General features: G+C 52.4%; 1 protein-coding gene and 2 long non-coding RNA genes across 11 annotated transcripts in view; 2 read left to right on the top strand and 1 right to left on the bottom strand.

Annotated features, from left to right (window-relative positions):
• Positions 1–24,472, top strand: part of LOC134423819 (uncharacterized) — a 257,787-nt gene that overhangs the window by 218,905 nt on the left and 14,410 nt on the right. Inside the window, exon 1 of one of the 9 annotated variants that reach the window (XR_010029205.1) lies at positions 5,105–5,318. The exons of 7 other annotated variants lie outside the window; for them this stretch is intronic. This is a non-coding gene — a long non-coding RNA (uncharacterized LOC134423819). Of the gene's footprint in view, positions 1–5,104; positions 5,319–10,199; positions 10,638–24,472 lie in introns of those variants that run through there. One more of the 9 variants, XR_010029206.1, reaches the window with a different exon arrangement.
• On the top strand, positions 1,942–3,382 carry SOX2 (SRY-box transcription factor 2). The gene has a single exon (XM_063167234.1). It carries the CDS (start codon positions 2,424–2,426, stop codon positions 3,369–3,371), a length of 948 nt encoding a protein of 315 aa, XP_063023304.1. The 5' UTR covers positions 1,942–2,423; the 3' UTR covers positions 3,372–3,382.
• On the bottom strand, positions 17,553–23,299 carry LOC134423466 (uncharacterized). The gene is made up of 3 exons (XR_010029130.1): positions 23,175–23,299; positions 19,972–20,171; positions 17,553–18,508 (listed from the first exon to the last, which is right to left on the bottom strand). It is a non-coding gene; the product is annotated as an uncharacterized LOC134423466 (long non-coding RNA).

The following is a 24,472-nucleotide window of genomic DNA, read 5'->3' as shown; positions in this document are numbered from 1 at the left end:
ACTATTATGTATATACGCCAGTTTATTGCATCGATAATTAAAAGTGTTAATTAAAATAGAGCCGTAAATACTCCCGATAGCACAATTGTTAGGCATTTCCCATCCTTTATTCGTATGATAAATGCAATTAGGAGAGGACCAGGCCCCGAAAGGCTCTCGGTGAGCACAGGGCAGCCCACGGAGCCTGGTCCTGCGTGGGGCTCTGGGCCGTGCACCCCACGCACCTCCCGCAGCTACAGCCAGAGCAAAAATAACCCCTTGCCTGCGCACCGCCAGCCCTCGCTTATCGGTTTAGCACAATGAGCAAGCACCTACACCGCCCACCCACCCCCTTTAAAAAAAAAATTAAAAATCATTATCCCGAAAATTATTTTTTAATAACTTTATCAACTGGATACCAAGGGGAGAACAATAAGACAGTTAACAGCCGCCATGCAGTCAGGAGTGTCTGGACAATCCCAATCCTGTTATACCCCACATCTCATAATTTGCACTTATGTTTCGACGGTTTAACCCATCACTTATCTAGGGGTTATATATACATTTACAAATTAAACGCATTGGACCCGATAGGATTTATTTGCATAATCTACGTGGAGGGGAAAAAAAAAGAGATGCGTCCCTGTTTGCCGGTCGGCTTTTATTATTATTATTATTATTAGTTGTTGTTATTATTGCTATTATTTTTATTATTGTTATTCCGCCGGCTGTCATTTCCCGCTCCCTTCCCCCCGGCCCTCGCGCGGCTCCCGGCGGCGCCTCCCGCCCGGGGCGCGGCCGGGCCGGCAGGGGGCGCCGCAGCGCCGCGGCTGAGGGGCTGAGGGGCTGAGGCCGTCGGGGCGCCCCGCGCTGCCCCGGCCCCCGCCCTGGCCGCGCTGCGGCCCCTGCGGCTCCCCCGCCGCCCCGCACCCCCTCCGGCTCCACGCCGTGAGCGCCATCGCACCGAAAGGCGGAGCAACCCCGCCGAGGCAGGGGAGGCGCGGAGCGGCGCGGGGGAGCGCGGCCAGGGCGGCGAGCGGCTCCCCCCGCTCCCGCTCCGCGTCCTCTCTCCCCTCCTTCCTTTGTCGTCAAGTGCGGTTTAGCAACAAAGATCCCAACAAGAGAGTGGAAGTAAACTTAGCCGGGGCTTTGTGCAGCCCGTGTAGTGACAACAAGGGAAACAAAACTACGTATTTGTAGCGCCCGGCCGTTTCCCCGGCCCCGCGCTGCGCCCACCCGGCGCCGCCCGCGGCCCGCAATGGGCGCGGGGTGACGGTGCCGCCGGGCCCAGCGGCGCACGGAGCGCGGCCCGGACCCCTCCCCAGCGCCTGCAGTGGGGTCCCGGCCCCGCTTTGTGTTCGCGGGGATGGCATGTGGGAAACCGGTGTTTGCACTGGACATGCCCCTCCTGCGAGGCCGGAGGGAAGGGCTTGGCGCGCTGTGGCGCGGAGCAGGGCCCGGGGGATGGCCGGGAGATGGGCACAGCCCTGCCCGGGCGGCGCGCCGCGGGCTCGGCAGCAGCGGCAGCAGGGCCCGGCCTGGGGCTCCGCCTCACGGGGACTGCACGGCCTGGACGGGGCGAGCGAGGCGCACGCAGGGCCGGGCGGCCCCTCTGTCCCGAGGGGCACCGGCACAGGGCTGGGGGAAGCCGTCCCCGCTCCGCTCCCCCCATGGCTTCTCCTAGCCCCAAGCCAACATCAACTTAAAGGGAAAAAAAAAAAAAAAAAAAAAAAAAAAAGAAAAGAAAAGAAAGAAAAAAAAAACCACCACGTAGCAACAATGCTGTTTACCCACTTCCTCCAAAAGGCGTGTGTGACCTGTTGCTGGAAGGGGAGATACAAAGGCTCCCAGTGGCCGCCCGGGCCGCCCCCGGGCCCGCCTCCCCGCCGAGCCGTCCCGGCGCGCCCAGCCCCCGCCCCGTTTCATGCAAAACCAGGGGAAGAGACTTGTCCTCAGTGGCGGAGCCGCCGAGCGCTGATTGGCCGGAGCGAACGCATTTATTGCCTGACAAGCCCCCATCACATGGATGGTTGTCTATTAACTTGTTCAAAAAAGTATCAGGAGTTGTCAAGGCAGAGAGAGAGAGTGTGTGTGTTTGCAAAAGGGGGTAAAGTAGTTTGCTGGCTCTTTAAGACCGAGGTGGAGAGAGAGAGAGAGAGGGGGAGAGAGAGAGAGAGAGAGCGGCAGGCAGAGAAAAGGGAAAAAGGAGGAAGAAGTTTTTTAAAATCAAGACTCCGGCGGTAATAATAGCAGTTTTTAGCATTATTAATCCATCAGCGAAGAAGAAGATCCTGATCTTGATCCAAGTGTGGTTTTGGGGAGTCCCCCTCCCCCCTTTCCTACCCCTCCCTAGGAAAAAAAAAAAAAAAAAGTCCGGCTTGGGACTCCGCTGCGGCTGCTCCTCGTTTCTCTGCTCAAGGCTGGTTCCAGCAAAAGTAGTTTGAATGTACAACATGATGGAAACCGAGCTGAAACCTCCCGCCCCCCAGCAAACTTCGGGGGGAGGCACAGGCAACTCCAACTCGGCCGCCAACAACCAGAAGAACAGCCCGGACCGGGTCAAGCGCCCGATGAACGCGTTCATGGTGTGGTCCCGCGGGCAGCGGCGGAAAATGGCCCAGGAGAACCCGAAGATGCACAACTCCGAGATCAGCAAGCGGCTCGGGGCGGAGTGGAAACTTTTATCCGAGGCGGAAAAGAGACCCTTCATTGATGAAGCCAAGCGGCTCAGAGCTCTGCACATGAAGGAGCACCCGGATTATAAATACCGACCCCGGAGGAAAACCAAGACCCTCATGAAGAAGGATAAGTACACGTTGCCGGGGGGCTTACTGGCACCGGGCACCAATACCATGACGACTGGGGTCGGGGTTGGGGCCACCTTGGGAGCTGGGGTGAACCAGAGGATGGACAGTTACGCGCACATGAACGGCTGGACCAACGGAGGCTATGGGATGATGCAAGAGCAGCTCGGCTACCCGCAGCACCCGGGCTTGAACGCGCACAACGCGGCGCAGATGCAGCCCATGCACCGCTACGACGTGAGCGCCCTGCAGTACAACTCCATGACCAGCTCGCAGACTTACATGAACGGATCGCCCACCTACAGCATGTCCTACTCCCAGCAAGGGACCCCGGGCATGGCCCTGGGCTCCATGGGCTCGGTGGTCAAGACGGAATCCAGCTCCAGTCCCCCCGTAGTCACTTCCTCGTCTCATTCAAGGGCTCCTTGCCAAGCTGGGGACCTTCGGGACATGATCAGCATGTATCTACCAGGTGCTGAAGTACCAGAACCAGCTGCCCCAAGCAGACTTCATATGTCCCAACACTACCAGAGTGCACCTGTTCCTGGCACAGCCATTAATGGCACACTCCCTCTATCACATATGTAAGACAAAGGGGCCGGGGGGGTGGGAGGGGAGGGAAAGGAAAACTAAACAAAACAAACAACAAAAAAACTTTTATTAGAAATTCTGGACTTTTTTTTTTTTTTGGACTATTTTTGTACAGAGAAAACTCCGGAAGGGGGGTGGGGGTGGGGTTTGGGGTGGGGGGGGTCAGAAATTAAACCGACAAGGAACTTGTATAGATCTCGGAGGGGAAGCAACTACACAAAACTTTTAAAAAGTTCTAGTTAAAACGGTAGGAACTTTGCAGAAAGTTTGCAAAAGTCTTTACCAATAATATTTAGAACTAGACTCAAAGAGCGAAGAGGAAGATGTTTTAATATTTGCAGGCAACTTTTGTACAGTATTTATCAAAAGACACATGGCAATCAGAATGTCCACTGGCAATAGAGAGAGAAGAAAAAAACACAAGCTCGAGAATTTGCCAATTATTTTTAAAAATTAGAGTCTTCTTGGACCATTGTGGTTGTGGCAGCTGAATTTATAGCAGCTGCGAGAGGAGAGGAAATTATTTTACGGCATTTGGACATTTAAATTGTTTTAGAAATTGTACAAAAGATAAAAAGAGGTAGGATGAGTACTTGCGAACCATGGGCTTGGTTTGCTGGATAAGAGCAAACGTTTAGATTGTACTAAATTTTTTCTTTTTCTTTTTTTTTTTTTTTACTTCTTGTTAAAAAGCAAAAATTGCCATGCAGGTTCACACGCCGTTTGTTAATTTATAATAACTTTTTGTTTCCAGACTTCATCCTGTTCAAAGGAAAAAAAAAAAAAAAAAAAAAAAGGAAAATTACCAACCTGAAATTACTGTGTTTGAAATATTTTCTTATGGTTTGTAATATTTCTGTAAATTTATTGTGATGATATTTTAAGTTCTTTTTTTTTCTCCTCATTTTCCGTAGTTGTATTTTAAAGATTCGGCTCTGTATTATTTGAAATCAGTCTGCCGACAGTCCATGTATATATTTGAACTAATACCATCCTTATAACAGGTACATATTCAAGTTAAGTTTTTACTCCATTATGCACAGTTTGAGATAAATAAATTTTTGACATATGGACACTGAAGTTCCGCTTGAGTCTTGGATTTATTTTTGTAACGCAAGATGTTTTTTGAATAATTTATGCAGTAGAAGGTATCATCGTAGCCAACCGAATACGATAAATAATGCATTAATATATAACTATATATATATATATAACGCATGAATATTTTTATAGGTATGTATGTAGAGAGAGAAAGTACGATAGCTTTAATGGAATAACTGCCTGTGCCTCCTTCGGGAGGACGGGAACGCGGGGTGAGAGGCTGTTTCCCAGTTCCCTGCCGAGGGCGCGGGGTGCTCCGGGCTCGGGGGTTCTGTCGCCGCTGCCTTTGGCCACTTGTTGCCCCGGAGGGGCCGAGCTGGGGCTGGCGGGGCCGGCGGCAGCGGCGGGCGGGCCCGGGCACTGCCGCGGCCTCCCGGCTCCGCAGGCGGGTAACGCTCTCCTCTCTCTGCCCTTTCCTCCGCTCTCTGCCCTTTCCCAGCCGAGCCTTCCTCCGCCGGGCCGGCAGCAGGGGAGCCGGCTCCCCACGGCCGGGAACCCGAGCGCGCCCGGCCGGGCCGGCTCAGCCCTCGCCGCTCCCTTTGTCCGCCGCTTCCCAAACTTTCCTCTCCCGGCTCCTGGGCCGCGCAGGAGGAGGTGAGAGGTGGGGGCGGGCGTAGGGTTGGCCGGGCAGAGGTAAGAAACAACAAAAAACCGAACAAACAAACAAAAACAGTCGAATGCCAGAGACTTTTCACGTTTTATCACAGCTCTTTCTTGAATCCTATTTCTTAAATTGCCAGCGCGGTGTAGCCCCGTTTCGGACACTCTCTGCAGCCGGTCACAGCCCCAAAGAGAAGCGGTGGCGCCCGCCATATAGAAGGAGAGATCCACCGTCCGTGCCAGGTAGAGTTTTACTTTGTACAGTCGTTCCCGCAGTTGCCGAGGACGGGGCTCCGCGCTGCCCCGCGCCGCTCCGCGCTGGCGGCCCCGGCCGGCGCCAGGCCCCGCGGCTGGGCAGGGCAGGGCAGGGCGATGGGCAGCGCAGCCGGGCAGTGCCTGGGCAGCCCCACAGGGTGTTTGGGCCTGCTGCCCTTAGGGGAAATGCGTGAGAGGGAGAGGTTAATAATAATAATAATAATAATAATAATAATAATAATAATAATAATAATAATAATAATAATAATAATAATAATAATAATAATAATAAAAAGGTACGAATTTTGGGATTTGAAGTGCTGTGATTGCAAACTGGTCGTGTGTTCTGCTAATGGCATGTGGTACGTGGCAAGGAAAGCATGTGATGTTTGGCTTAGGCAAGGCACAAAGTGGGCACTCTGGCACGGGGCAAGCGTTGCTGAGCTTTTCTCTCCAGTGTTTCTTGTCAGCCACTGGATTTGGCTTTAGATCGGGGGGAAAGAAGGCTGGGTGAAATGCACACACGCACACACACACACACATGCACACACAAAATTACCTGGCTGGTTGTGGCTTTTATTTGGTATTGCTATTTCCTAGGCTCAGTTCTGTCAGTTCTGGCCTCCATCCTTGAAGCCTGGTGTCCAGATGAAAACTAGCACTGCCAGACTAGGAGACGTGGAGATTTGCTCACTGCCTGGTTTTGTAGTTTAGCTCCCTTTGTCTCTTTTATTTCTGCACCGTCGCGGTACTTGGGCCGGACAAAAAATTTTTGCAGATTCTCAACCTTTTCTGTGTGTTTTACACTAATACAACGAGTAAAACATTCTTTTTCAGAGCTGTGAGCGCTTGCAATGCATTTGGGGATTATTCACGTGGTAACGAGCCCACATCCCCGCTCCCGCTTGCCTCGCTGAGAAAAGAGAACCAGGAATAAAAGCCCAATCGATATCACGATTCCATTTTTAAAAGCGAATCTTAGCCAATTAACAGCAATAAAACCTGGCCCCTTTTTGAAGTGCTAACTAAAATATTCGAGGGGGGTATTTGGAAATGTTGGTCCTTTTACAATTCGCATAGAGAAGGCGAGCTAATACCCCTAAACAAAAGGCACTAAGCCACATATTCAGGCTTAGTGAATTCAGCAACTTTTTATAAGGGCAATTTGTTTAAGCTTAGATTTCGGAGTACGATTTGGAATATATGTGGTTGAAACCTGATATCCCTTGGACAGATTCCTTCCATCCATCCATCCATCCATCCATCCATCCATCCATCCATCCATCCATCCATCCATCCATCCATCCATCCATTTATCCGTTTAGGGAGGATAACCCAAAGCATTTTACATGTACAGCTGAACAGTTTTATTTTTAAAGTGCTATTTGGAGGAACGCCATTGTCCACTGCTCATTTTAAATTCAACACATTCAATAACGCCATTTACACCTAAGCCATTATCCTGGGCTTTCGTTTATGGCAGCTGAAATGTGTAGCAGAGCTCGTGGGTATGTTTTTATTTTGGTTATTGAAGACCTTTGGGGCTCTCTGTGCTTTCCCTCTCGTGAATTGTTGTGTATTTTATAGCCAGAGTGATGCTCGGCCCAAGAGCGCCAGTGTAATGTTTCCCTAACCTTCCACACAGCCGAAGTGAACCCAAGGATAAGATTATAGTTTCCCCTGTGATTTTTTACGGCTTTTTAAGTACCGGGGTGTTAAAATATTTTGCGGAACTGGAGAGGTAGATTAGCAGGGTTTCTTGCCAAAGCTGGGAAGCTGGTATTACAGACTGTCCCAGGGGGAAATCGCTCACATTAACCACTAAATGAATATTTGACAAGGGCTCATTCGGGGGTATTATTACTACAAACGGGTCCCTACTGGACTTTCCAAGGGTCAAAGAGCAATGGTTCAATTAATTATTTAGACTGTTAGTAGATTTGGTTGTAATAGCTGTACTTATTTCTGCAACCGACAGCTTCTTGCGGTGGGGGATCTGGGGAGAGGCTCTGCCTCGCAGCCCCGGCTCCAGCCCGTGGCTCTCGCTCGCCGACAGGCATTTCTTGGCCGAAACCACGTTTTGATTCCTTGAGATGCCCACTGGTGCCGGGTGGGACATCAGGGGTGACGCTGATCCCCACAGCAGAGTGTTTTCTCTCGATATTAATTCCTCCTCGTCCCCAACGGGCAGCAGAGCTGGATATCTGCCTCCGAATAGGAGGTAGATAGCCCAGCAATTTAAGTAGTATATAATGTAAGTCCCGCTGAAGGAAAGAGGCCCATTACTGATAGGTGTGATTAGATACACTTCAGTCATTTAAATCCCGATCTAACTCAAATACTAAAATGTGAAACCTGCTTCGGTGGTTGTGAGATTTCCGAGGATATATGCAAAATGCTGACATTCTGATGGCAGAAGAGCTTCGTCTTTGCTTTTTTTAACGCCAGTCAGCCTCGCCTGACACTGTCGCTTCAACATTTCTCTTGGTGAGGAGGGGAGAGAGAAGGGAGGATTATTTTGTTTAATTTCTACAACAAACATGTCCGTAGTAGTAGATACCAAAAAAAAAAAAAAAAAAAAAAAAAAAAAAAGGGAAAAAACCCCAAAATAACGTTGGGAGTGTGCGATTAGGTGACAATAATGTATGTTGAATGAATAAGAGATAAGCTGCAAGGGGGGAGAGGGAAGCAGTAATTACAAACCCAATTCATTCAGCTTTTCAGGACTTTTGTTGTGGGAGCTCCATTGACGGGCTTCGAGCTGCCAGTTTTCTCACATTAAAAAGAACTGATCAGCGCCTCAGGGGGACAAGCAACACCGCTTAACTGCATAGTGATGGGGTCCTCATTTAGAGCCATTACAACAAGAAAATTAAACAGAGCCTTTGTGTGCACCAGGTTTACTTTTCAATTGCTGACAGTTTATAGCTAACTGCTCAGAGATTTAAGTTTGATTGCGGTTTGATCGCCTGCTAGTTAGCACCGCCGCTATTTCAGTTTTGGTAATTAAAACCAGTTTTTCTGACGATGGCACGGGGAATTGCGAGAGTTTGGTACTATTTTGCTTTTGAGGAATCAATTCACTTGGCGAGGACGCACAGCGCTACAGTGAGTGTGGGGGCTGCTTCGCTCGCGAATTGGAAAGGAAAGGAGCCCGGGGTGGAATGGAAATCCCCGGAGCTGCGCGTTCGGCTGTGCCGGAGCGGGAGGCGAGCTCGGTGCTGCGGGCCGGCCCTGCCCGGGCACCGCGGCCGGCAGGTGCGGGCGGAGCGGCGGGGGGAACAAAGCGAAAGCCCGAACCTCGCAGGATGCTTTTGGAGCCTTGTTTTGGAGTTCGCAGAGGGTTTGCTGTGGCTGAGCCGCGTGTGAGAGCGCGTGTGTGAGTGTGCCTGTGTGTGCCTGCGTGTGCGTGTGTTCGTATCCGTGTGCGCCTGTGCGTACAGGGGGAGGGGGCGCGCCGAAACAAGCTGCGATTTTTCATTGCGATTTAGCAATGCTGGGGAGAGCGCGGGCGGCCCTTCGCGAGCAGTGTGGTGCGGGTGCGGGCCCGGCTGTCCCCGGGAGAGGCCCGGGCCGCTGCAGCCCTGCCGGCAGGAGCGGGGGGAGCCCGGGGGCGGGGGGTCCTCGCTGAGAGCGCCCGCGGGGAGCGGAGCAGGGCCGGGCCGGAGAAGTTTCTGCAGGAGTTTGTCCCCGGCTCATCCCCTGGCGTAGCTTGCTGCCTCGCAGGACCTCTGCCATGTGGGCGACAGCTTGTGCAGAGTGGCTTTATGTTTTGAGGTTTTTTGTTTTTGTGTTTTGGGTTTTTTTATTTAATTTGTCCCTTTTAAATTTAATTCTTTTAGGATTTCTCTGTGTTTTGTCTGTGTCTTGCGCCCGTCCCTACCCGTTCCCCCGACCCCCTGATAAAAGCGCCTCTCCCTCCCTCCTTCCCTCCAAATGTGTTTCAGACTCGATTCACCGAGCGGTTTTTCCAAGGCATTGCCTTCTTCAGAGGAGCGAGGTGGCCGCAGCTCGGGAGGGTCCCCGAGGGGCACCCCAGGGGCGGGGAACTGTCGGGCCGCGTCCGCGGGGCCCGGCCGAGCTCGGTGGGGCCCAAGCGGCGGTGCCGCCGGTTCCTGCAAGCTCGGGGGCAGTGGGAGGCCGGGGGAGCGCCGTCAGCCCCGGGGCACGGAGCTGGGCTGTGTCTGCCGGCTCCCCCCAGCGCGTCTCCCTGTCCCGAGCCCAGCGGCGGGCACAGCGCTGCTCCGGTCCCCGGGATGTGCCCCCGCTCCCGGACAGTGGCCGCTGCCCCAGGGCACGGGAGGGGAGGCCCGGCCCCCGCGGGCTCCCCCGCCCGGGTCCTCGGTGACCCCATCATCCCCGCACCAGTTAGGGCTGATGACGTAATGTGGGCGCTTTTTTTTTTTCCTTTTTTTTTTTTTTTTTTTTTTCGCCAGAAAATCGTGATTAACGGCAGGGGATGGGGATGGGGAGGGGTAGAGGGGGGAATGCCACCGGGTGCTGGAAAGACACGGGCCTCTGCAGAGGCTTTCCCGCGGGAAGGCTCCGCAGCGGTGTCTTGGCACTCCAGCTCACACTCACTCCCGCACACTCACAACTCACACGCGTTCCAAGCCGAGGGCCTGATCCCTGATCCTGCAAGTCCCCCTCCCATCCCGCGGGGCGGCCGGGCCGGGCCAGCCGAGCTGACTCTGGCCAGCAGGGACGGCCAGGCCCGAGGCGGCTCCGCTGGAGCCAAGTCCCGCAGCGCTCCCCGGGCTCCGGCAGCGGGGCCGGGGCGCATCCCGCGCTGCCCCCCGAGCTCTCCAACGTGTCCTCCTGGCAGCGCCGCGAATGATGGCCCCTTTAAGCTCTTACAAATTGCAGAAGTAGAGGAAGACAGAGAAATAATTAATGTATTAAAACAAGCAGCGAATTCCTCAGGAGGCACCTTATCAACTCCAGCCACACTGGCTTCATCCCTCCTCGTATGCTAATACCCCGTGACGTCATTGGCGCCAGATTGAATGTGAATCAGTTATGAAATTATTAGTTTTAGCTTAAAAAGCAATCTGGCTCTCCCGTGAGTGGGCTTCGCGTTGCTGCGGATTCTCGCTCCGTGTCCTCCCCGTGTTATGCACACACAGTAGTTGCGACTTTCCTGTCGCGATGAATGAATCAATATTTCCAAAGCACACGTCCTAACAGGGGGTGATGTAAAGAAACCCATAGATTAATTGGGTCCCGTTTCTGAGTCGGCTGTGTCTTCCTTATCGATACACACTTTACACCCGAAAGCAGACAGTCGGATTTCCTCCTACTCTTCAGGTAGGCAAGAGCTCCTTGTGATTTATTTCTGTTAAGATCCCACAGAGGGGGTGTTATTCTTTGCCAGCGTCTGCGAAAAAAATACTCAGGAATTTGCTTTTGATTTTGCTTGTGATGGAGGAAAATGGGCCAGAAAAGGGGGAAATACAGAAATTGTGTGGTTGGTCGTTTCAAACAGAAGTATTTTTATTTACAATTTTGAAAAGGAGAGCATCCCAGCGGTGGAGGGCCAAGGGATCTGAGCGGGGAACAATGGGAATTAACACCATTTCAATCGCTGAGGCCACTCTAATTAGATGTCTGGGTCCGGCGAGATCAAATACCTGAATCTAAACCCCTCGGCTCGGGTTCTTTCGCTTGCAAATGCTTCTGAAAAACGGTTCCTCAAGAAACCAAGCTAGCCCCAAATTCCCCGGAGTCCCTTTCGAGAAGTTTGGCCGACAACAACTTTCTCCATGGGTTGGGGGGCCGGCGCGTCCCCTCCCCGGCCCGGCACCCCCGGTGACACCCCCGGTGACAGCCCCGGTGACAGCCCCGGTGACACCCCCGCACCCCGCTCCCCCCGCAGATCCTGCGGGGCACCTCGGGCTCCTCGGGCCCTTCTTCCCCCCCGTCTCCGGAGAGCTGCGCTGCTCCCATGAATTATGAATAAACTCTCTCCTTGGGAGCCCCGGATGGGCCCATCTCCGCTCCCGGGCAGGGCAGTGGCACCGGCCCCGCTCCCAAGCCCCCTAAGCAAGGAGGGGAAGGAGGAAAAGGAAAGAAAGAAGGACGGAAAGAGAAAGAAAGAGAGAGAAAAAGAAAAGAGAGAGAGAAAAAGGAGAAAGGAAAGAGAAAAAGAAAGAAAGAAAGAAAGAAAGAAAGAAAGAAAGAAAGAAAGAAAGAAAGAAAGAAAGAAAGAAAGAAAGAAAGAAAGAAAGAAAGAAAGAAAGAAAGAAAGAAAGAAAGAAAGAAAGAAAGAAAGAAAGAAAGAAAGAAAGAAAAGAAAGAGGGAGAAAGAAAGAAAAGTTGTAACTGGCTGAGAAGTGAGTTTTCTGACTAATGAAATCCAAAATGAGCGGCGAATATAAAGTATTGTAAGATTTCTTCCCTGCACCCCAGGCACTGATTGGCAATACTTTTTTTTTTTTTTTTTTTTTTTTTTTTTTTTTTTTTTTTTTTTTGTGCGTTGGTTTGAAAAGCAGGAAGAAATGTAATGAATTGAGTGCTGTCAGAGATGTCTTCTCTGTTGATGTGGTGAATGGCAGTAGCTCCCTGATCCAGTGCAGGTGCAGTAGAGCTGGGGAATAAAAGAGGGGGGCTCTCTGTTCAGTGGAAAAAGCACATTCCCTACAATAGACCACACACTGCCAGCCAGCACGGCATCAGCTCACACTCTCAGACTTTTTTTCGCCTCTTTCTACAGTCCTGAGCTCACAAAATGGCTATACATTAGCACTAGTTAGGGTTTGCTTTTAATGAACAGTTGTGACTCCTTTTGACCAACATTTAAATCTGCTGTGCTCTCTCTGAAGACAGGTCTGTTTTGATCACAGGTTTTAAAAAATGGCCCGTTTCCTAACAAGGCGGCTTATTCAGGGCCATCAGTTGCATTTGATTGCAAGAAAAAAAAAAAGGCTCTCGATTAATAAAACGCATTTCCCAAGTGCTTCTAACGGAGAAAGTTTTTTGCCTTTTTTTTTTTTAATATATAATAAAGTGTTGTGGGGAGGAGGAGAGACACTGTTTTTATATGGATGAGATGGTCTAATCCTATACACGAACGCATTTTAATCCTGTTTAGAGATAACCTGTCTCCTTTTTGGCTTAATATATTATCCTTATACATGGATACAAACTTTGCACTCTTATTAATTCAGTCCAGATTGTTTTATTGGCTTATTTCCATAATATTTTTTAAACTTTTTTTTTTACCCTCTCGACGATCTGCTCAGAGTAAGCTGGGTTACACTTGGTTACACAAGTTTTATTCGAAATTATTTCCAGGGCGAGGGCTCACTCCTCAGCCAAGGGGAATGATTGATTCTGTCCCTCTCCGCCTCGATTTGATGTGCCTCGTCCTATCGCGGCCAAGCCAATGAGCCGGGATTTTCATGGCATCCCGGAGCAGCCCTTGCTGATTTCTCTCGCACCTAACCTGCAAGAAGTAGATTAAGCTCTTTTGGATATACTTGCTGATGCATTGCGCTGAGGAAAATTGCTCGGCGTTTGCTTATAGAAACCCATGTTACTGTGAATGTTCTTTTTTTCCCCTAATCGTGGTAACAAATAGCATCAGCTCCTGGAACAGTTTGGCAAAGCCATTCTTGCCTGAGTAGCGCTAAACGGGAGAAGCTGACAGCGACCCGGTTATTACCTGAGCCCCGAGGAGCCCCAGCCGATAACACAACGTGCTGGCAATAAATGACATTGGAGGCACGGCCAGGTGCCGCTGGGCGCTCGGAGCACATTTCCAGGGGCAGATCCCGTCATCCTGCCCACAAAGAATGGACCTTGTCCAAACAGGGGACAAGAGATCGATGCTGCTGTTATCGTTCCGTCATATCATATCGTATCGTATCGTATCACATCGATAATCCCGTATGAAAAACGTCTCGTTTCCACTTTGTTCGGGACGTTTCAAACGCGCCGGAGCATCATCACCTGACAGCGCCTTATTTACTGCCAACAAGTTGCAGCTCCCCAGCCCCAGCCCTGGCCCCCGGCAGCTCAGGAACAATCGCGGGGGAGTTTTCCGGGGGTGCCGGGGCCGGGGGAGCCCAGCCCAGCCCCGCTCCCCGCGCCACCGGACAGCCTTTGTGTCCTCCTGCTGCACACACCCATAATTAATCCTCCTTCTTACCGCTTACATCCCGGACCCAAGGGGCAACTCAAACCTATTTAGATCGCCTTGGTTGGTTGCACAAATTTAAGTGGCAAATGAGTTATAAACCTAATAACTGCTTTAATAAAAATAATTATTTGATTATGGCAGAGGAAATTTGCTGGAGTGCGGGGATGCGGCTGGATTTGAGTTTTGGTGGTGGTGAGGTTCGTCTTTGCTTGGAACTCAGACGCCTTTAGAAAACGTTACTCTGAGGGAAAAAAATCCCAAACTCAAAACAAAATGAAAAACAAACAAAAACCACCACAACATCAAAATCCTAAAAGACTTTACATTTTCAAAAATCGCCCTGGTTCTCGGAGTACCGTGAAACATTTCCCGTGATATTCGAAAGAATTAATTTGTAAACAGAAAAATCAATATGAGATTTGGGTGGCTTTGAATTAATTGAAAACAGTCGACACAGAGGACCATTAATCACAAACGCTGGTACCTCTTTCGCTTTTTCCCCGTTAAGGATGAAGTTTCTGCGCCTCTTTCAAGTGTATTTATGCTTCTGGTTTTACAAGAAAAAGTGAGGATGCAACAAGACCAGTCGCGTTGTCCTCTCTATACTTTTAACGCTAGCATATTGTTTGATTACTAATTCGAGTTAATATGATCTTTATGGCAACATAACAGTGGATAATTGGCCCTTTTTCTGAACAACAATGTAAATCACAATCGCTTTATTATTTAATAACGTCAAACGCTTCGTTGGATTGGCCCCGACAGAGAAGACCTTTTCTTTCTAGGCAGTGTTGTTGAGAAAGAACAATGCAGATCTAATTGTGGAGATTTCAGAAGTTGGCTCCTGTAAATGAACAGCTTAGATATGGAAGTTCCAGCAGATGTCTGCACTTTTCCCTGTGACAAACCTTGTAACCCCCCTTCCTCCCCCTCTGCCCCGTCCTCCCCCCTCCCCGACTTATTGAAGATTTTTTGTTCTCACATCCTAGCAACAACCTAAATCTTCCAGTGGCGAATACACCCCTTTCCCCTGGTTGCTACCCAGCCCTCAGATGGCCGCCTCAAGCGTACACACCGAATTAGCGCTCGGCCAAGGCGCGCTCGCCCCTCGCTCGCCCCGGGCCCCCCATCAGCTGCGGCCGGGGGTGTCGGGCCGGCGGGGGCAGCCGGGGGGCTCGGGGCTCCCGGCGGTGCCGCCGCCTTCTCGCCAGCCCTGCCAACGTACCGGGGATTTGTTTTGCAACACTTCAGAGGCGGCCGCAAGTTGCGCTCGCCGTTATGTGAGGAGAGGTGCCCGGGCCTGCCAGCGCCGGGGGTGCGGGACGGGCCCCCCCCGATGTGCCACCCTCAGCGCTGGGGTGCCCCTGCCTCGGGCCCCTCCGCCCCGGCAGCAGCAGGAGCCTGTCCCGGCGGCGGGGCCGGGGCTCCGAGGCACAAGTTGAGCGATTTCTGGCGGAGGGGGGCGCACCCCGGTGCGGATCCGCTCCCGCAGCTGCGCGGGTTTTCCCTGGCGCTGGAGCCGCCCTGCCTGGGATGGGCCGCTCGGGGCAGGGTCCCGCTCCCCTCCGAGGACAATTCCAGGAGAGGAGCTGACTTGGCAAACTTTGCGGTGGGCGCTGGCAGCGCTGCTGGCCCCGGCCCGTCCCAGCTCCCCCGGCCCCAACAATGCGCGCTTTGCTGCCGAGAGAGCCCCGTCATGGGCGGGGGACGCGGCAGGGCCATGGGTGCCGGCCCTCCGCGCTGCCAGGGCTGTCTAGAGGTGAGGCAGGTACACCAAACCCGAGATATTGTCCCTTACGTTAGTGCGTTAGTTGATTTTTGACATCCACCCAAATCCTCTTGTGCCTCCAGCGCGGCGCAGCCCCTTTCTGCTCCCTCCGGTGCGCCGCTCCCCCAGCTGCCCGCGGCAGGAGCCCCCAGGGACAGCGCTGCTGCCTCGGGGGTGCCCGGGGCCGGGCCCTCAGCGGGGCACCGCAGCCTCACACCTGCCACGAGTGATGTTTTTGTTCGTTTGCGAGAACCCACTCGAGGGAAGCACTTAAAACACAGACCCGATCACTAAAATTACCCGAAAAAGAAATCCAGGTTTATTGTATCGCCCTGCCTGCAGCCATGGGAAGCAGTTGATGAATCCCTGTTGACTTTTGAGCTTTTTCGCCTCGAGTGGGTAGAAAAATCTTGATTTTTTTTTTCCCCCTCCTAGCTTTCCCGGCTTGTTTGTTTGTCTTACAACTTTACTTTTCCCCGCTGACATCAGCTGGCGGGGGGAGCGCCGAGCCCGCCGAGCGCTGCCCGTGGGAGTGCGGGAGCAGAGGGGGCGCAGCGGGGAGCGGGGGTCGCCAGCGCTCTCCCGACCGGCAGCCAAGGGTTAACTGTGCCAGGGATAAAACTGCGCGGCTTCCCCCGAACGCCCTGGAGGGGACAGCGAGTCCATCAGCCCCGGGAGCAGCGGGCCGGGCCGGGCCGGGCCGGGGCGGCCCAGGCGGCCGCCACTCCCCCGCAATGAGCTCATTTCCATGTCTGCGCCTCCCGCAACTGTGAGAAAATCCGCCGGGACATCCCGCGTGCCGATGCTGCCTGCGCTGCCCCGGTCGCCTTGGTGACAGAGCCCGGGGGGAGCTACACACATAAAATAAAGCGAAACTGTTCCCGGGGCCGGCGCACGGCAGGGACAGGGGGATAACCCCACGCCCACGCGTGTCGTTCGTGGGGCCGGGCCCGAACGCCCGCCCGGAGCCGCGGGGAGGGGCTGGTGCAAAAGTGCCCGGGGACAGGCCGGGAGGGGGAAGGGAGCGCTGAACAGCCCCACACTTATCAATAACAAGATGTATAAATATCAAAGTGAAGGAGCCCGAGTAAGTCTTTCTAGAAGCGCGGAGGAAGCTTAAGGAGCTTTCTTTAATGGTGATTTGTAGCTCTGTAAGGGGCACGGATAGCAAATACCCTGCAGGTGCATGTTGTAACACTGCCATCCGGACTTTAATGTAGATTACTCTCCAACTCGTTTGATCGGTCCTTTGAAACCCTTTACAATTGCCTGTGACGAACCGCCAGTCTCAGGTTTTTTTTCTTTGAATAATGCCTTAAGGGTAAGTCCTCGGGGCTTTTAAAGATCTCCAGCACATTAAAAAAAAAAAAAAAAAAAAAAAAAAAAAAAAAAAAAAACACGTTAGGTTTTTACTTTAGAGCGTGGGTCCATGTCTCTCAACTTGGGGCTGTTAACAGGCATCTTTTAAATCATTAATCATCTAATAACCATCAACTTTGGAAGGGAGATACGGGCATCTTCTAAAGACCTCCAAAGGTTTTTGTGGCATTTGGGAACACACTGGTTAAAATTTGGGAGGCACACAGCCCATCCCTCCTGCTGAAGCCTTGGAGCTGGTGGGTCTCGGGTGTTTATGGGCTCTCAGCTGGGTAAATCTGTGCTGAAGGCCTTTTCCCTGGACATCGAGAACCTGCCGGAGTGGGTTTGGAGAGCAAATCCGAAGGGTGATGCAGGGGACAAGCCCGGCCTTGGGCCTCCCTGAACATCCCGCATCCCGGCCCTCTGGGACCCTCACCCTGCTGTGTTGGTGCCTTCTAGCAAAGAGTGAGCGGTTTTTGAGGGGGTTAAAGAAAAAAAAAAAAAAAGAGTCGAAGACACAATAAATCCCTCAGATGTTTCCACTCTCACAGCAAATAACGTTTAACCTTTAATATTTATTCGTTGCTATTAATTCAAAAAAATAATTACTGAACTTTTGGCCCTACAACTTCCACAAGCGGCGCTTTGTTTCTCTAAAATAAACTTGGGAGAAGCGATCCCTCCGTATCAAACTAGGGATTTGAATTAAAGGCCCATTTGGGACACTTGAGACTACAAAGGGTTACACATAAATAAATGCCACATTTGCCTATTGCAAAAGTTTTCTCTGTCCTTTCTCAGTCACAACGGGGGAGGAAAAAGCCGTCGTTTATTATCTAGTGCTGGGCAGGAGCAGCCCCTCCAGAATGTGCTCTTAGATTTGGCCGGCAGAAGAGGGACTCTTCCCCCCCCACCCCCCCAGCAGCAGCTCCTTTTGTTCTCCAGATCTCTTTCCCAATTTCAAGCTTCACTTGCAGATCCTAAGTTTGTTTGTTAATGACGCTATTACCATCTGGCTCGTCCTACTTTCCAAAAGATATAAATCTCCCCAGTTTCATTGCCTACATTATCATCTAAGTGCCACCATAGCTGGAAGAAAAATATGCTTTCAAGGTTGCAAATTCTCTTGCACGGAGCGAGTTCCCCGGGCGCGGGGCTGCCGCCCGCCCCGCCGGCAGGGACGCGGCCAAATGGATTTCACCTTGCAGCGACGCTGGCAGAGGGAGAGACGGCCGCATTTAAGTTTTCCACCAGAAACTTAAGCGAATCTTCCCCCCATCCCCCGCCCCCCGTCCCTCTCGGCCCCTTTTGTGGCTGTTTAATGCATCTGGCTACTTTGCACCGTTATGTTCCGCGGGGACAGGGCAGGATGGGTCCCGCTCCCGGCAGGCTCCTGCTTGCCCTCACCCAGCGTGAACCCCCGGCTCTGCGACACAAGTACATATTCCATCCGTGGGGATAAACCTTTCCCACAGGCGCTGGACAGTAAAGGGAAGAAAACTTTGGGCTCCTCTTGGTGCAAAGCGGCCGCAGATTTGTGTGCGTTTAAGCATAAAGGGACGGGGGGAGGGAGAGAAGGGGTGGGGGAGGGAGTTGGGTCGGTTTGTGTATGGGCTCCACAATGACTCTATTTATTCGCTGCAACCAGCCTGGGCAGATTGAATAGGCGAGAGAGAGACACTCAGCCTTCCCAACGCGTGGGCTTTGTGGGATCCAGTCCCCACTAGCAGATTTCGACTGCTAATTTCCCATTCTCAGGGGTCTCCTGCGAGGAGACACGGCCGTGCCCATCAACTGCGGCTCCCCCAAACACTGTCCGTGTTTCTGATCCTTAACCTCTCTGCGTGCAAGTTTGGCGTCAGGAGAAGTTTAATCATTTAGTGTTTCTTTGCTGGATCTCCGGCAATGTTTCTGTGGATTAAAAAAAAGGCAAAAAAAAAAAAAATCCAGATATTCTATTTGACTATATGTGTATGCACACACACACACGTATACACACACTATTGTCAAGCGAGGGAAAAGATACTCCTTGAATATTGGAAAGAAACCCAGGGATTTTTTTTTTCCCGAGTGATCTGATTGTTATAAATAATTACGGATGAAAAGAAAACTCACTTATTATGCACTTCTAATACTGTGACTGCACAAGAGAGAAAAGGGGCCAAACCAGTGATTAATTAATATCGTACTGGCGTAGCTATTTTCTCGCGAAAGGCCTTTCCCCCCTCGCTGCTACTGAGTTATCATTCCAGCTCGAGTCATGTGTAGCTGGGAAGGGATCTTGTTTATAAATTTATATGACGACCTTTTCTTTGTGTGCGCTCTAAAGTTGATATGGACAAATTGCAGAGGTATACAATTTAAGTAGATGCACTTTTAATCACCGATCATTAAAATGGTTATGTTAAATATACTCAATTACATGCATGACTTCACCCTAACAGTACTTTCTATTCTCCCAGCTGCTCACGTATTCCTTAACTATAGTCAGCAGAAGAAACTCGATTATGCTGAATCCATACATTTCTATGGATTTCATCAGCCTAATTAATGCTTCAGTGTGGTCCATGTGTCTGAATGGTCCCTTTGCTATTACTTGGGTAAGGAGGCAGTGCTGGAATGCAGAGGGTCTTTCTTTCAAAGATACCCATGGGGGTCACTCTAGGACTCTAATGGCAAAGGTAGCAAGTGTTAAATAGCAGAAACATGCAGAGAAAGGGAAGGCAGCGATGTAAAGGGGACATTGATACTGTAGGTATGCCCAACAGGTCAGTGATGATAATTAAAACGCTTAAAGAAGAAAAGGTAAATGGAAAGCTTCCACAATTCGCAGCATGCCTGGTTAAAAGCAAACCGGCGCAAAGAAACGCGCCTCGGTGATCCTGACGAGGAAAAAAAAAAAAAAAAAAAAAAGTTGACAGCAGATTTTTAGACTAAATAACTACTAGGGCAGCCTCTTCTGTGAGCACCGCGTTTGGATGCCCCGTCCCTTCCCTAATTTTGTCGTTGTCGAAATGCAGCGTGTCAGGAGGGAGAGGATGCCCGGCCGGGCAGAGCGGGCGCTCCCACGCTGCCGCTCCTGGCATCCCCGGGGCTTCCTGCAGTCCCCTGTCACCGCAGGTGCTCGGGGAGCCGGGGGAAGGAGCTCTCCCCCTCCTCTCCGCGGCTTTCTTCCGAAACCAAGAAGCGATTAAAATGAAGGGGATGTTGCAGCCTTTGGGGAAACAGCCAATGGCGGCTTTTTATAACACATCTTCCCATCTTAGCATTTAGCGGGATATAAAAGGCACGCGTCCTGCTATTCCAGCAACATTTTAATCGACGAGAAATGCATCGAGATTTTTTTTTTCTTTTTTTTTTTTTTTTCCTCCCACCTGTTGTCGTAGAAGACCATCTGATCACACCTTTCTCTGGCGGCTGGGAGACGTGAGAGAAAATCAGAACTCTTTCTTGTCACCCAGTGCTCTGCCAAAAAGGTGGTGTTGGAGCCCGCATCTCTTCCCTGTTTCTCCACCAAACAATCGACAGCTCAATTGTCCTAACTTCGAGTCGGTGCCTCGCTTCAGCCTTCATCCTTCAAGTGGAGAGAGAAAGCAGGGAAGATTTCAGATCTATAACCAAATTATAACCTAGGAACTTTATGCTTGTCATGCTAATTTAATGACTTTTATAGTAAGTGTAGACTTTCTGTCTTTTGAAATTAGCTCTTCAAAACGCTTTGTGTAATGACAGGCACTAGACATAAGAGACAAATGCACAAGCAATAGTGGGATAATAATCTGGCAAACACTGCACCATTTAATATTAAAATGGAGAACAAAGTGCGTTAAATTTCGGCGTAGAGGTGCATCATTGTCTGATGCCCCCGGTGCACACCTGGGCTCCAGAGTGACCCGAGGAGGGGGTGCCCTGCGACAGCCGCCGTGCCTGGGTTCACCTGGAAAATGAGCAAATACCAGATGTGCAGCACAAAATAGTCCTTCACCTAATGCCTTCTGGTCCCTTCGCTTTCTGGTGGCGTTCACACGTGTGTGTGTTCTGTGAACATCCTGATTTCCACAGGCTGGTTCTGCTGGGCCCGGCCTCCCGCGGGAGGGTGACGGCGCCGCGCTCGCACTGCAGGGCTCGGAACGTTCACATCCACGTCCCTCCCTCCTTCAGAGCGTCTCTGTGCTCACATGCCATGAGTGGTCCAGAAATCTGTCCGAGAGATGGTGTCGATAACAAAGGGAGGAGTAAACCCAAAGCTATAGGTGTATTACAATCTGGGCGACTCACTCGTTGCCTATAATTGTAAATAAGGTAAGTTCACACGACGATCGAGTAACGAGGGAACAAGAGCCCCATTTTAATCAGGTGGTTATCTTTCCTTGGTGGAGATCAGAGCTCCATTGCTCCTGGCCTTCCATTGTGCCCCCCTGCTGGAAATGACAGCTCCTTCAGAAATAACCAACTTGGTCCCTGGATGGGATTTCAGCTCTTTTGCACTACACATGTACCAATTGTCATTTTACAGCTACTGCGAAACCCCTAAATTATATAAGTGTATAAACTCGGCCTCATTAAATCCCCTCCTTTTGGATAGCCTCAAGGTTGGAGAGCATATTACTGTAAGCCAGAGAAGACTTAAATTATATCCGAGTGGGGATTGAAACACAGTGGCACTTAGGCACACTTCTTGTCTCAGCTACAGAGGTTTCATTTTCCCCCTTCGGAGTCTTATAATATTACAAATGCAAAGTTTCCTTATGCCAAATCAAACTATCTGAAATCCTGTTTCTTGACTGAGCCTCCGGGGCTCTTTTTGGTGAGGACAAAACCACAAAGATATGATTAAACACCATAGCCTGACCAGAGCGGAGTTTATCGTTCATCTGAGAGAGCTTCCTAATTTGAAACCAAAGCCGTCCCCTTCCAGAAAGCATCTGAACGTGCTGTGTGAGTTGTTTTCCTGCGCATGTGTGGGGCAAATCGGAGTGTGCAGCAGGGACAGGGCACGGAGGGCAGTGTTTACCCCGCGGCTTAGAGCACACCCTGCCCGCGGGTTGGTGTTTCACCCAAGGCTGTGATATAAAAAGAACCATTTCGGAGGAGCCCCGTGCCCACGGGAGCTGCCGCTGCCGCCCGGGGCCATGGCCGGGCCGGGGGCTCTGCCGGGACCCTCCCCGTCCGTGCCTCGTCCCCCCGTGGGGCTCCCCGGAACATCCGCGCTGAATTCCCTTTGGGGAGAGACACGGGAGAGGGGCACGGCCCTGCGGAGCCCCCCAAAGCCGCGTTTGTTGGGAGGAGGCCGCCTTCCCCCCTTCTCCAGCCCTCGCAAGAGGGTCAGTGGTTTAACCAGGCGTCACCAGGACTTCGTTTTATCCCCGGTCCAGTGAAGCGTGTGGCTTTTAGTGACTGATGGCCGCTGTGGCTGTACGAGGCACAGTTGCTCTCACGGTGCGTGCTCCAGATGGGCACGTCCCGCAGGCTCGGGGCGGGGGGAGCACGGCCGCTTTGGAAAGGCCACCGAGACACTGAGATTTGTTCTGGGTCAACCCTCCCCTAACGCCAAAGTTGGGAAACAACTTTCGCAGCGTGTGTCGGGAAGGGAGGGAGCGGCAGCGGGTGCCGCGGTGCGGGGCGCCGGCTCTCGGGGCTGCCGGGGCCACCGTGGCTGGGGGCTGTCCCCCCGCCCGCCCGAGCATCGCCCCCGTCCCTCTTCCTCGCCCAGCCCCGGACGCGCAGACAGCACGTTTCCAAACTTTGAAATGCCAAATCACGTTATTGCTGTGGCAGGAGGCTGCTTTCGTATCTGTGACAGCTGAGTTTTCCCCATCGATTATGTGACACTGCAGTTCATTTACACAGCTCAAAAGCTTAAAGACACTGGAGGAGCCCCCGGTTTAACCCGAAATCCTAACAGAAAGTGAATCAACTTTCTGGCCAGTGTTTAAACTGATAGATCAAAACTTAATTTGGAGAGACAGAAAGGGAGAGAAACGACAGCACGGATTTATCTTGCCCGGCGTCCTTCTCTGAAACTTTAGAAACTGTGGCGTGGAAAATCCAGGGCCGAGATGCTAATGAGAAGGAGCGCGTTGGGTGTTCAGGGATGTTATAGATTTCAGAACGCAGATCACAGCGCCTGATTTTTTGTGCGGGTGCGTGCCGTAGGTGCGTGGCCCGGGGCTGCCGGGTGGCACCGGGTTCCGGGGCGTCCCTGCCCGCGGCTCGGGCAGAGCTTCCCGGCCGGGCTGGAGCCTCCCGGGCTAGCCCATCCCGAGCGCCCCGGCCCCGGGCGGCGGGGAGGGCTTGGGGAGAGGGGGCGCTGGGAGGGTGGCATTTTCCTGTCCCCCACGGAGACGGGATCGTCCCCCTCATCCTGCCGGCTTCTTCCCTGGGTTTCTTTTAGCGGGGGCTTTCCAAGAGCCAGCCCAGCGCCCGGTCCCTGCCGGTCCCTCCCCCGTCCTCGCCGAGGTTTCATTACTTGCTGTTAGTGCCTGGAAACAATAAAGGATGTGGGACTGGGCTTTTATTGATTATTTGTCACCCTGTATTTGTCAGTTTCAATAACTTTTCCTGAAGTTTTACTTACGGGCACTTGAGCTTTCGGATTAGGCCAGCTCTGCGGATTGCAGTGAGGGGTAATTATCCGCTGGCCTGCTTCCCTGCAGCCGGAGAGAAAAGAGCATTAACGTATAGAATGGGCAGGATCCGGCCTGAGCCCCCCCTAAAGCGCTGCCCGGGCGAGAGGCGGGAGCGGCCGCGGCCCCGCCAGCTGCCCCGGCCCCCCCGCCGCCCGCAGCCCCGGGGCGCAGCGAGCCCGCGCTCTGCCTCCGGGGGCCCGGGCCGGGGGGCTCCCCCAGGCCGCCGGAGCCCCCCCTTGCCTCGGTTTGGAGGCGAGAGATCAGCCCTCGAGAGACGGTCCCGCTCTCGGGAGGGGGGACCCTCGGCGCTGGGGCCCGAACCGGGGCTCTCGGCTGCGGCCAAATCCCCGGGATTCAATTAAAAAGCTGGCTCGCGCCGCTGGCGGGGAGGCGAAGCCGGGGGATTTGTATTATGAAGATCGACTCTTCAAAACTGCCCGCCTGGCAGCCCGGCCGCGCTGCCGCCGGCCGAGGGGACCCGGCTGCCCCGGCCCGAGCCCCGGGAGCGGCAGCGGAGCCGCGCCGGGGCCGCGGGCACCTGCGGAAAGCGGGAGCGCCAGCGGCCCCCGCCTCTCCCGCAGCGTGTTCAGAGAGGGGGTGAAACCTTCCTCGAGGGAAAGGACCCTGTCCCTGGCCATCCTGCTCCTCTCATGTTTCCTACGTCTCCCGAGCGCTGCCCGCTGCTCCAGCCGTAGCCACTGTAAGCACGCTGAAGGCGAGCATCATCGCTCCGCGGGCTGGCAGGGTGCCTATCGTGGCGAGGATAGCGTTTGATGTGCTGTATCTCATGCCACTGCAAGCTAAGAGACAAGCGAACACAGAGTGCCCAGTTACACGGGATTTAATTACAGCGGAATGCATTCTCCATGCTGATTAGGAGCAAAATCAATCGGGGGCTTATTTGCCACAATGAACCAATAAAAACCCAATTTATTAAAGCAATAATCTCAGCCCCAAATGGTCTAAATATTATTGTTTCAATGGCATTGAGGGAATTTGGAGTGAAAGTGTTACACAGAAAAGATCAGGGAGTTCTACTCCATGAATTCAGTAGGAGTTTCTAACCCCATTCCAGGAGCTCACTTTCTGGCTCAGAGATCTCGAAAGAAGGAGGCAAAGTTCTCCTATTTCAGGTCCAGGTGTCTGTGTTGCAGTGGTATCTACAAGGCAAGATGCTCTGTGGTCTGCAGCTGTCTGTGCTGAGGCAAACATGGTAAACAGCTTCCTACCAGGACTTAGGGATTTC

Source organism: Melospiza melodia, chromosome 12, assembly GCF_035770615.1.
Source record: "Melospiza melodia melodia isolate bMelMel2 chromosome 12, bMelMel2.pri, whole genome shotgun sequence".
Lineage (NCBI taxonomy): Eukaryota > Metazoa > Chordata > Aves > Passeriformes > Passerellidae > Melospiza > Melospiza melodia.
This window is presented reverse-complemented; position numbering and strand designations above follow the sequence as displayed.